Source organism: Cavia porcellus, unplaced genomic scaffold (assembly GCF_034190915.1).
Source record: "Cavia porcellus strain 051 isolate PalLab524CR breed Dunkin Hartley unplaced genomic scaffold, mCavPor4.1 scaffold_28, whole genome shotgun sequence".
Taxonomy (NCBI): domain Eukaryota; kingdom Metazoa; phylum Chordata; class Mammalia; order Rodentia; family Caviidae; genus Cavia; species Cavia porcellus.
Genome location: NW_026947511.1, coordinates 41,422,716 through 41,434,288, shown reverse-complemented (window position 1 = coordinate 41,434,288; position 11,573 = coordinate 41,422,716). Strand labels below are relative to the sequence as shown.

Genomic DNA, 11,573 nt, shown 5'->3' with positions numbered 1-11,573 from the left:
GATGCGGGATGGAGACAATGGAACGGCTGTGGACCCATCTCTGGGGAGCCCTGAGGAAGGCACAGAGTGAAGGAACCCAGGAAACAGAGCCACCTGCACACAGAGCTGGTCCAAGGCTGGAAGAAGTGGGAGCTAGAGCTGGCATTGAGGACAGGGAACTGGGGAGGAAGCCGGTACTGCTATCACCCTAAGAAGCCAGTGTGGCCTTGAGGGTGAGGTTCACAGGCACCGGAACACCAGGGCCACTTCCACCCTGGACCAGGGATGGTCTGGGGCACTACATAAGATCTTATAAAAGTACCGTAGTTTTTTAAAATTTTTTATTTCTTCCTGTAAAAGACACATTGAGTATCTTTTGTTGTGCTGTCCTGGCTGCCTCGATGTCCTGAATTAATTCAAAATGTTTTCTTTTCACAATAATTTGGACGTTGGGGAAGAGCCAGGAGCCACTCAGAGCCAGATCCCGTGACTAAGGTGGCGAGGGCCCAGCATCACGCTGGTGTGAGGCTGCCTTTCTGCTGCTCAGAAGCAGCGTTCACTGGCTTGGGGGAAAGCTGGTAGAGACACTCAAGGAAGAAGAATTTCAAAACTGCTTCAGAAAGCGGCAAAAATGGTGAGATGAATGTGCTCAAAGCCAGGGGGAGGATTTGAGGGGGATCCATGGCAGAGTGTCTTGTATCGTAATGTTATTTTTATTTAAACATGCCATCTGTTTTATTAGTCCTCTAAGTCTCAGCATTCTCATATGTAGAATAGAAATTGTGTCACAATGACCTCATAAGACTGGCATGGGGTACAGGAGGTCAACTGGGGCAGAGTATGACCCAGTGCCCGGCACTCAGTGACACCAGACAAGTGACATCTGTGGAAGCTCTCAAGTGGCATGGGCTGGAGGGGGCCCCAGCAGGCCCCAAATTGTGTCCTCCACGTGTTCCTGGATAGACGCATATGTGGCTTGTGAGTCTGGGGAGGCAGGTGGCAGGAGCAGAGCAGAGCCCAGGACAGACGGATCTTGGGCTGTCACATGGCACCACACATGGCAGGAACCCAGCTGCAGCCAGGCCTCCCTAGGGGGAGAAGTGACAGCTGTCTACAGTGGAGACAGCTGGGCCTGGAAAGAGCTCAGCACGCCACCCAGAGAAGGTATGAGATTTCGGGGAGGCCTGTACCCTGAAGATGCTGTGGTCGGACCTGGGAGGTGTGGAGAGCTCTCACACTGAGATGTACCAGGACAGAGTCAGTCCTGTGGCTGGTAGTGTGTTCCCCCCCCCCCCCCGTGTGCAGCAAAAGAACAGGAATGATGCGACAGCTTGGAGAAAGACAAGCCAGTTCCATGACATGGGAAAGAGCTCTCAGATCCCAGACATCAATGTGGCTTCTTAGAGGCATCCCTGGGTTATGGTTTAGATCTGAAATGTCCCCCAAAAATCTCACATTCAGAGGTAGGGCCTAGTTGGAAGGGGTGGGTCCCCAAGGATGTGACCTGGAAGGGTGTGTCCTTGTTCCTGGCCCCTGGCTGCTGTGGAGTAAGCAGCTGTCCCCCACCAGGCCCTTCCTGTCTTGAAGCCAGCTGACCACGGACTGAACCCTCTGAAAACCACAAGTCAAAAAAAATCGCTCTTTCTTTGAGTATTTTGTCTCAGCAACCGGAAAGCCGTGCTGGATGGGTGTGAAGGGTTGGGGAAGGCGTTCAGAGAGAGGAGTCTGGAGGCAGTGACAGAGACAGATGTCAGCTGTCACTAGGGAGCAGGAGGCAGGGTTGGAGCATGGAAGTCAGGCCTCTTGCAAGGCGATGGAGAAGTTTAAGGCCCCCAGCTCCATCTCTGTCTGGGCCAAGGCACAGGTCAGGGCTTGGAGATGACTCAGGACCACAATGGGGCTCCCAGGTGCCTCTCTCCAGGCCATGTCCGCTCTGTTGGTCCTGCCAGCAACCTTGCTCCCCAGGGTCAGACCATTACAGGTGAGATTTATCCCAGGCAGGTGTGCTCCAAGACGGTATATTATCCAGGATTATGAACTGTAACAGGATAATCTCTCTAATGTAATTCAAGCTCTCGACATGGCTTATGGCCTCTTAATGTACCTCAGACTGAAGAATTACAGGGACATTCTCCCTCCCGCTCCCATGGCCCCTCCCTCCCCTGCTTGTCAGCCCCCAAATGATTGAGACAATCGCCAGCAGCCAGATCTTGGCATTTAGTGGTAATTCAGTGCAGCTTGATAAACATGGTGGACAAACAGCTCTCCCTGCCTGCTCCACCCCCAAACCCAATGCAAACAGCAGGCTATAAGCGAAAAACCAGGACCTCAGGATCCTGCAACTTGTCCCAAGATACCCTTGGGCACCAAGATGTGAGCCACAAGCTTTGGCCTTGGGGTCCCCCAGCCAGCATGAATTTCCCAGGCTTCAGTCCCCAAAGCCACAGAACAATATAGGAGCTATAGAGATTTTAGGATTCCAAGACTCAAATGCTCTAGTCTGTAAACACATGCAACTCACACAAAAGGGGCCTTCCTCACACTCAGTGCTGTTTATTGAGCACTTACTATGCATCTGGTGTTTTCCTGAGTTAGCTGTTTCTTTTTCTTAATGCTTTCAACATCTCTGAGTAGGTACCATTATGCCCCACTTCACTGATAAGAAAAAAAGGCTCAAGCCAGGCACAGGCTGCATGCCTGTAATCCAAGCTATTCGGGAAGCTGAGGCAGGAAAGCCTCAAGTTCAGGTCAGTATAAGCAACTTAGCAAGACCCTGTATCAAAATTTTAAAAATTAAGTTAAAAGGGCTGGGGATGTAGCTTAGTGGTAGACACTTACCCAACATGTACGAGACCCTGGGTTTAATACCCAGCACTGAGGAAAGGAAAAGAAATAAAAGAAAGAAGCATTGGAGGACAGAAGGTAAAGTCAGCGTCACAGATCTATCAGGTGGAAGCTGGCAGTGAACGTGGGCAGCCTGGCTCAGGGCCCGAGGTGCTGCCCCTTGCTCTGTACTGGGCAGGGTCTCATGGTGCACACTGCAGCCCAGAGCCCAGGGCTGTTCCTGCAGTTCACAACCTCCCCTCCCTGCTGGGCACCCGCTGCTGTATCAAGGGGATGGCCCTGGCTCCTCTGCTGGCCCCTGGACAGCACCAGTACATTTCCCCAGGGGCCCTCAAGCTCACTGGGGAGCAGAATCCTGGACTTCCACCAGCCTGCGGGAGAGAAGGCCATGTGGGAGCTTCTCAGCTGCAGCCAGGCCACCCCATGCCCTCCTCCCACCTCACTGCTGTGTGCCGTAACCTCCCCCAGCCTTGACCACAGAACCAGGGCCCAGGCTACAGGACCCAAGGCACCCTGGGGAGATCACCCTGGCATAGCAGATAACAGGCTGGGAAAAGCTTCCCCTAAACCAGCTCTGTAAATACAAGGCTATAGTCGCTGGACATGGTGGCACATGTTTGTAATCCCAGTACTTGGAGGCTGAGGCAGGAAGATCTCGGTGAGTGTGAGGCCAGCCTAACTACATAGCAAGATCCTATCTCCAACAAAACCCCAGCAGGCAGTTTCCAGACAGGCAGCGCTACCTGGTGAGCAGGGAATCTGGGATCTGCATCGCTGGCCTGCACAGAGCAAGTGACGCTTGAATCGTGGAGCAAGGGCCAGCAGTGCCAAGTGTAGCCACCTATGTCTCGGTCTACCCCTAACTCTCTCTTCCTGAACCTCAGTCGTTGCCTCTAAGACATGGGGTGGGAAGTCCCGGCCCCATCCAGCCCCTTCCAGCCTGGCTTTCTGTCTGAGGATTTCCTGCTGTTTTCCCAAACCTCACACTCCTGTCCTGCCCTTCCTTTTTCTGGTCCACAACAGTTTTCTCCCTCAAAGCCCTGAGAGCTGTTAGTCTGGGCAGCGCCACGAGGGGGAGCCCTCACTGGGATGCAGGGACAGGAAGGAAGCCAACTTGGGAAGGTTGGAAGCCTGCCAGTCCCATGGGGCCCCACCTGTGCCCAGAGACCAAGAGTGAAACACAAGGGCAGGGGCCTGGGGAGCCCTTCCTTCATGTGTTAACTCTGGGCCCTTGTCAGACACTTCTGAGGGTGTCTAGTGGGGCTGCCTCCTATGAAGCTCTAATTCATGAAGCATGCAGGGAGAGATTGTCGGTCCTCTGCAGTTGGGAGAATTGAGGCTCGTGGACAGGGTCACAAAGCCAACCCAGGGCAGGCCTGCTGACGGCCATCTCCTGACTGCTGGCCCTGGCCTTACTCCGCATGTCTTGGCCTATTCCAAGGCCACACCCAGGCTGGGCACATCAGGGATCTTAAAGACACTTCCTGGATGATGCATGAATGAATGGATGGATGGATGGATGGATGGATGGATGGATGGACGGATGCATGCATGCATGCACGCATGCATATGGATAAGTTAATGAATGGATGAGTAAATTGGTGGGTGAATTGGGGTGGACAGGTGGGTGGATAGGTTGAACGGGGAAGATGAGTGAATGGGTGAGTGGATGGATGGGTAGATGGATGGGTGGATGGATGGGTAGGTAGTTTGGTGGGTGGATTGGGGTTGAGGGTGAGTGGGGCATGGGTGGGAGGACGAGCAGGGGGATGGATGGCAGGGGAATAATGAATGGATTGGGGTGGATGGGTGGGTGGTTTGGGGGTAGATGGGTGAATGGATGGATGAGTGGGTGGGGGAACAGATGGGTGGATGGATGGGTAGGTAGATGGGTGGGTGGATTGGGGGTAGATGGGTAGGTGGGTGGATAGGTGGATGGATGGGTGGTGGATGGATGGGTGGATGGATGCGTGGGTAGGCCCTGTGCAGTAGGTCGGTTTCCCTGGGATAAGACCTCTCTGCCTTGGGCTGGCCCCCAGGGCACAAAGCCAAACAACACCTCAGCTCCCCTGGGCCTTCCCTCTCCCCTGGAGCCACAACCTCATGCCTTACCACAAATTTCACAGTGCAAGGTCCAGCAGGTGTGACGAACTGTTTCCTCTAGCAGACACCTTCTGAGTGCCTGGCGGGGTGGAGAGGTCTTCCAAGGCCTGAGTCTTTTCCTGCAGCCTCTGTGCCCTTAGCACCTGCAACCTCCGAGGGCAGACAGACAAGGAATTAAATGCTTCTGGGAGGCAGAGGCACAGGGGAGGTGCTGCAGTATTTCGGGGAGCGAAGCGGGGAGCAGTGAGTAGCAGAGTCTGGGCATGTTTGAAGGCAAAATAAACAAGATTTGCTACGGCACTGGGGCGAGTGGTGAAAGACAGAGAAGCCTGGAGAACAACCTCAAGAGCTTCCTCCTGAGTAAGAGGACAGGGAAAGTTGCTCTTTTCTGGGAGCAACAGGACTGGCAGGTGTGGTCCAGGGAGAAGAGGTGGGAATTGCGGGTGAGCACTGAGTTTGAGGCCAAAATATTAAGATGCAAACGTGGGTTTCCGGGTGTGCAGGGCAAGAGAGACTCATGGGAGAGCTAAGAAAACAACCCTCGGTCTCAGATCTGCAGACTGTGTTCCGTCCCCAGGTTGGAGAAGTTCAATGCTGCGCTCAAAAGATAGGGCGCAAGAGAGAGGAAATACGGTAACCCTGCGCGCCCGCCCGCCGGGAGCCGGGATGGGGGAGGCGGCAGGAGGGGGACGGGCTATCTCGGGACCCCGGGCAAGGCCCCAGGGGCCCTGCAGTCCTGCGCGTGCGCGGAGGGGGCTGCCCGGCCGAGGGGCGGATCGAGGTCTGGGTTTCCTCTCCCGGCGACGGTCTTGACTGGCTTCCCTGAGCCACCGTCAGATATTTACTTAACCTTGCAGTTCAGCCTCCCGGGGGCCTGCGGGAGGGATGGAGGCCGGGCGGGGAGGGCTGGCGGGGAAGGAGGGTTTGGGGAAGCTTTTCCTCCCCGGGACACACACACGCAGGCCCAGCCCAGGTCCCCGGACTCGGGGCGCATTGGTCTTTGGAGTTCCCGGAATCAGCAGGAGAATTGTGAAGCCTCCGGAAAAAAAAGTCTGCCCCCTCGATTTAAGAACGAAGACGTCGGGGGCAGGGGTCACCTGAGAGCCGCAGGCAGTGCCAAGCTCCTAGTCTCTGGGGTCCCGCACTCCTTGTCCATCAAATGAGCCCCCCCGCGGGACCGGGGGAGAGGGGGACTTCAATTCTGTGCCAAGCCACCATATTCAGCAGCCTGTGCGCGAGCTCACAGGTCACCTCTCCGAGCCTCAGCTTCCTGTCCGTCTTGTCTTGTGGCTCGACAAATAATTTTTTTAGAAAGCAACAGCAGCCAACTGACGCGTACCAGAGAGCCGGGCACTGTCCCGTGCGCCCTGTGACCCCCCCACTCCCGCCGTGATGAACCCGCCGTGTCTCCAGCCTGAGGATGGAAGTCCAAGAAGGGCGCAGGGGAGGCCAGAAGGGAGGCCCCCCACCTCTCCTAGGCGGTGGCGCCTGGCCGGCCCAGGGTCAGCGAGGGGGTACGGGGGAGGGGCGCCAGGCGCGGAATTCCCTGCTGGAGGCCCCTTCCCCTCCCCCTTCGGCCCCGGGGCAGGTGAAGAGGGGACCAGGCTCCGCTCCAGGTGGCGAGGCGCGCGGGGGCGGGGAAAAGCCCGCAACAATAGCACTTTTATTTGGGATGGGGGGGCGGGGTAGGGGCCGGGCTGGGCATCTGGCGGCTCACACCTGCCGCGGCTTAACCCCGCGCGCGCCGGCCACGCTGGGGGGTCCTGGGGCGAGGGGGGCCGTCCCGAAGCGTGGGGATCTGAGGTCCGAGAGTGAGGGCGTGGGGTCCCAGGGGCCAGGTCTTGGTGGTCTGGGGGAGACCCGCAGTCGGGAGGATCCCGGGGCCCACACGGACGTGGGAGCCCAGGGGTCTGCAGGTAGCGTGGAGGTCCAGGGCTTAGGGGTCATGGGGCGTTGAGACGTGGGGACTGCGGTCGGGACAATGGTCCCTGGCTGTGCGCTCTGGGTGCGGCGCGGGCGGGGAAGGCGGCGCGGGCGCTGGGAGCCTCCCCGCCGCCCTCAGGCCGTGCCGTTCCGGGAAGCCGGCCTTCCGGAGGCGGCGCGGCGGTGCCAAGGGCGCAGGGAGCCAGCCAGGCGCAGCGGGCGGCCGGGGGCCGGGGAGCTCCGCCAGGCGCTTCCAGGCGGCGCTGCAGGTGAGCGCGACCCCGCAGGCCCAGGCCTCGCGGGCACCCCCTGCCGGCCGGGCGAGGGGATGGCTCGACCCGCGCTGCACCTGCCCGGGCAGCGACCCGGGCGCGCGCCCCGCGGGGGGGAACCCCACGTCCCCGGCCCGGCTCACTGCCCGTCGCACAATCAGAGCCTGTTTGTGGGCAGAGGAGCCACGCCGGGTGCGGCGGCCCTGCGCCAGCCCACTGATCCCGTAAAATATTATTTGTGTTTTAAAATTCCAGTAATTGGCTATGCAGCCGCTTTTTCCGAGTCCCGTGCCAAGCGCAGTAAAATCACAGTCCGGCTGGGGTTATTTTCATCATGCAAATTCCCATTTCTGTAAACAGGGCTAAGCCCTGAAAGGGGCCGGACTGAATGTGTCCTCAGACTCCTGCAGCTGTCAGAACTCGGTCCTCTGCTTGTCCCCGTAATTGTTTTTTGGTTTGTGACAGGCTGCCCTCAAACTTGTGAGGAGCCTCCTGCGTCAGCCTCCCGAGGCTTGGGATTACAGGCTTGTGCCCCCCCCCCCGCCCGGCCTCTGTAGTTGTATACTGAGTACCCCCAAGTGCCTTCCCTGGAAGACAACTGCCAGCACCCAGCGGAGTAAAATCCCCCCCCCCCCGCCGTGTGAGCCACTTACATCATGGAATCACACTACTATACCATTAAATCACAGGGGCAAACTGAGGCCTGGAAAAGCCTGCCTAAGGTGCCAGGTGAGTTCCTGCGGACCCAAGATGGCCCAGCTGCAGAGCCAGCCACCAGGCCTGCAGGCGTGGGGAAGAGGAGGCTGGAGCTGCAGGGAGCTGGAGCTGGGGCCCAAGGGCAGCTGGGGCCTGCTCCTGGAGGCCGAGGAACTGTAAGAACACTCTCTCCTCCCTCCCCACAGCCCCACTTCCAATCCCTGCCTGCAGAGGAAGATGAGGAGTCCCTGCTGGAGCCTTGGGTACTGGACAGGGGAGCCCATGGCCTGGGGATGCGTTGCTTCCAGCTCAGAACTCAATTCCCACCACACCGAGGTAAAAACACAGCCATGGACGTTTCTCATGGATCTCTGAGTGCAAATTCTGTCAGACATCAGCGGAGGAGGAGGAGAGACCCTCAGCTAGGCCAGGTGGGTGATAGCTGGCTGGGGGCAGAGTGGGGCTTACTGAGGATAGAAGAGGCCTCTCCGGGGCCTCAGTTTGCCCCTGTGATTTAATGGTGCAGTAGTGTGATTCCATGATGTAAGTGGCTCACATGGGGGAAAGGTCAGAGTGAAGGAAACGGGTGATTTTACTCAACGGGGTGCTGGCAATTGTCTTCCAGGGAAGGCACTTGGGGGTACTCAGTATACAATTACAGAGGCCTGGTGGGGGCACAAGCCTATAATCCCAAGCCTCAGGAGGCTGACCCAGGAGGCTCCTCACAAGTTTGAGGCCAGCCTGTCACAAACAAACCAAGGCAGGACAGCATTGTGGGAAGTGTCACTGCCCAGTGGTCACCTGAGGGCTCCCCTCGTCCTGGGCTTCCTAGCTTCAGATTCCCGCATGGGAGATCCCCTTCCCACTGCACAGTGAGCCACTGCTGAGCATGGACTTGGGGTTTGAGCCCCTTCCTGCTCCTCCCGCTTGAATTCAAGGCCTAACACCCCCCTAGAGCACCATGGGAATTAAGGTGTAGGTAACTGCTTCGCCCCCCACAGAAGAGAGGACGTCTCCAGAGGATCTTAGGGCTCTGCCCACGTGACCATCTCTGCAAAGAGGCTTGGGCATAGAGTTAGCTGAAGACACTGTGATGTCACAGTGAGCTTGGAGGAATGGCTGGTCCTACGAGCTCATGGCCTCACAGAACAGAGAAGGTCTCCTCCCCTGCAGCCCCAAGGAGGGTAGGATTGGGTGCAACTCCCTGTCAAAGGCAAACTAATCAGAGATGAGCCCAGTCCCAGGTTGAAGCAAATACTGGTTAGACAGGTACACAGGACACTCAGACAACAAAGCCGGCCACCCCACTGTGAGGATTCTGGAGCCAGAACAAACTATGTGGGCCAGGCCACCAGACAGGAGTGAGGAGCAAAGGGGACCTGAGCAGGGAAAGTGCCCAGGTGAAGAGTAACCTGGGCCCTGGGCAGGCTTTGCATAACTGGCAGAAGCTTCAGCAGGTGGGCATGGGGCTGGCATAGTGTTCCTTCGGTGTGCGGCACAGCATTGCGACCACCTGGAACAGTCAGATCTGACGCAGAATCTTGGCTCAGGAAGGCTGGTGCTGGGGGACAGGAGGAGGTGGGGTCCTGGCCCCTCCCCCTGCCAGAGGACATGCTTTTGGTCCCAGTGGTCTGAGGGCCCCCCTCTGTATTTTTTAAAGGAAAGGTGAGTGAACTTCATCTCCAAACCTGGCTCCATCTCAGCGTCGGAGGACTTCCGGGGGAAGGAGAAGGGTGTGCGTGGCCACGTGTCACCCTTGCCTCTGCCCTGCCACTGGCTCCTGGTCTCCCTGCCTTGTCTCTCGCCATCCCTCCCACCACCCCACCCTGTCCATCTCTACCTGGGCCACCCCTGGGGCTGTCCTGGTGATGATCCTGTTCTTCCCCAAGCGCTCCTGCTGCTTCAAGGACCTGGGTGGCGGGAGCCTGCGTGGGGGCTCGGCCTGTCCTGACTTGTGCTCCAGTCCGTGGGCATCAAAGTGGAAAGATTTCTCCCTGCCACCCCTCCATGGGCCCTGCCCCGGTGAGTGCAGCCTGGGGACCAAGCTGGGGACAAAGACCTCCACCACCCCAGGCCCCCCGCACCTTTCAGACCCTGCCCTCCTTGACATCCATCCTTTTGGAGAACCAGCCCTGGTCGGCTTCCCACGGACGACCCCAAGGCCAGGCCCCAGGCCTCCCCTGCAAGCCCACAGCTTCCCAGGGCCTGCCGCAGCTGATCCCCGGCACGCTGTGGCCTCCCATTTCCCCGACCTGCACCACGAGCTCAGAGGTCACCAGGTGCCCCTGCCAGTAGGGGCCTCCTGCAGCCCCAGAGCCCAGGATAGTTCCTTTCTCCAAAATAAATATTTTTGTTAGGCCAGCAATAGCCATGGCACTTTCCTCTGTCCCAAAAAAAGGGGGCAGGCAACATTCCAGGCACTCCCAGACGGACGCCTCATTTCAGTTCTTCCCAGCAGCTCCCAAAGGCTGAGGATACAGCTCAGCGGCACACCTACCTGGCAAGTGCCAGGTCCTGAGTTCGATTCCCAGGACCACCAAAAACAAAGACTGAGGAGACTCAAATTTAGAAAAGGCGCTGTGGGCCCCTTGGTCCTTGGCTCACTCTGGGGCTCATCCTGGGGCTCCCCCACCCCTGTTAAACCCCTCTCCCTCCCTCCCGATGTCCGTCACATGCCCATAGCCTGCACTCCAGCTGCTCACTAACCAGCATTGCCCAAAACATCTACTGTGTGGCAGGCACAGTGCCCTTCGCCACCACTCGGGGCCTGGACAGTAACTTGTGAGGTCATCCCGAGAACCACCCCCCATCACCCCAGCAGGCGAGGCCAGGCTCCTACTCCAGAAGCAGTGGGGCTTAGAGTTCCTGGCATGCTCAGGGAAGTGCTGTGAGTGGGGTGGGTGTCAGCCTCCCAAAGTCGGGGGCCTCCATCTCCTCTAGCATGCTACACTGCTGTGCTCTGGGACAGAGAAGGGGTTGCCCACCGCCACCCCCAAACTGCATCCCTGGCCTGCTGCTGCCACCTGGCAGGTACACTAGGGCCAAGGGCTGGGAGGGCTAGGACAGGGTCTCTGGGTGCCCCCACACAGGCTAAGAGGATCAGCCTGGGGAGGTGGTCCCATCCATCCATGGGAGAAAGGAGGGTCCAATGAAGGGGAAAAGCGGGTACAGCCAGTGTTGGGCCTCGGGGGACCATGTGACATCTACAGCCTAGTGCCTTCCCTCTGGCCCTCCCCAGCCTCACCCCACACTGCCATCGAGGGGAACAGGAAGGGACCCCTTCACACATTCATTGGCTGTCAGCCTCCCCTTGGGGGGCCCTGGAGTGGATATAGCAGGAGGGAAGGGGAGGGGAGGCAGTGTCACACCTTCGGCCACGCTGGGGCGCCCACATCTCAGGCCCTAGTCCCAGCCCAGCCTGGAGGTCAGCAGTGGAGACCACTCACCACCTTGGGTAGGGGGCAAGGACAGGCTAGTGTGTGGCACCGTTCCACCCCAAAGATCACCTTGGTGCTTCTCTGCTTCCAAAATCCGCGGGCACAGGGAGGCCCTGGTCACCACCTTGCCTGACTGCTCTTCCCTGGGTGGCCTTGAGCAAGTCGCTTCACTTCCGGGAACCTCGCTTTCACAGTCTCTAAAAATCACAGCCTTCGGAGCTACAGTGACCTCAGGACCGTCTGCTGGGCACCCCGGCAGGCTTCCTGCAGGAGGCAGCGGGAACCGCATGGCCGGCAGGGGTCGCTGTGAGCGAGGGCT

General features: G+C 58.4%; 1 protein-coding gene across 1 annotated transcript; it reads left to right on the top strand.

Annotated features, from left to right (window-relative positions):
• The first annotated feature begins 6,346 nt into the window (after nucleotides 1–6,346).
• On the top strand, nucleotides 6,347–10,178 carry LOC111757969 (myosin heavy chain IB-like). Its single transcript, XM_063239294.1, has 5 exons — nucleotides 6,347–6,514; nucleotides 6,847–7,118; nucleotides 7,811–7,850; nucleotides 8,024–8,248; nucleotides 9,478–10,178. Exons 1-5 carry the CDS (start codon nucleotides 6,347–6,349, stop codon nucleotides 9,484–9,486), a joined length of 714 nt encoding a protein of 237 aa, XP_063095364.1. The 3' UTR covers nucleotides 9,487–10,178.
• Nucleotides 10,179–11,573: the final 1,395 nt, after the last annotated feature.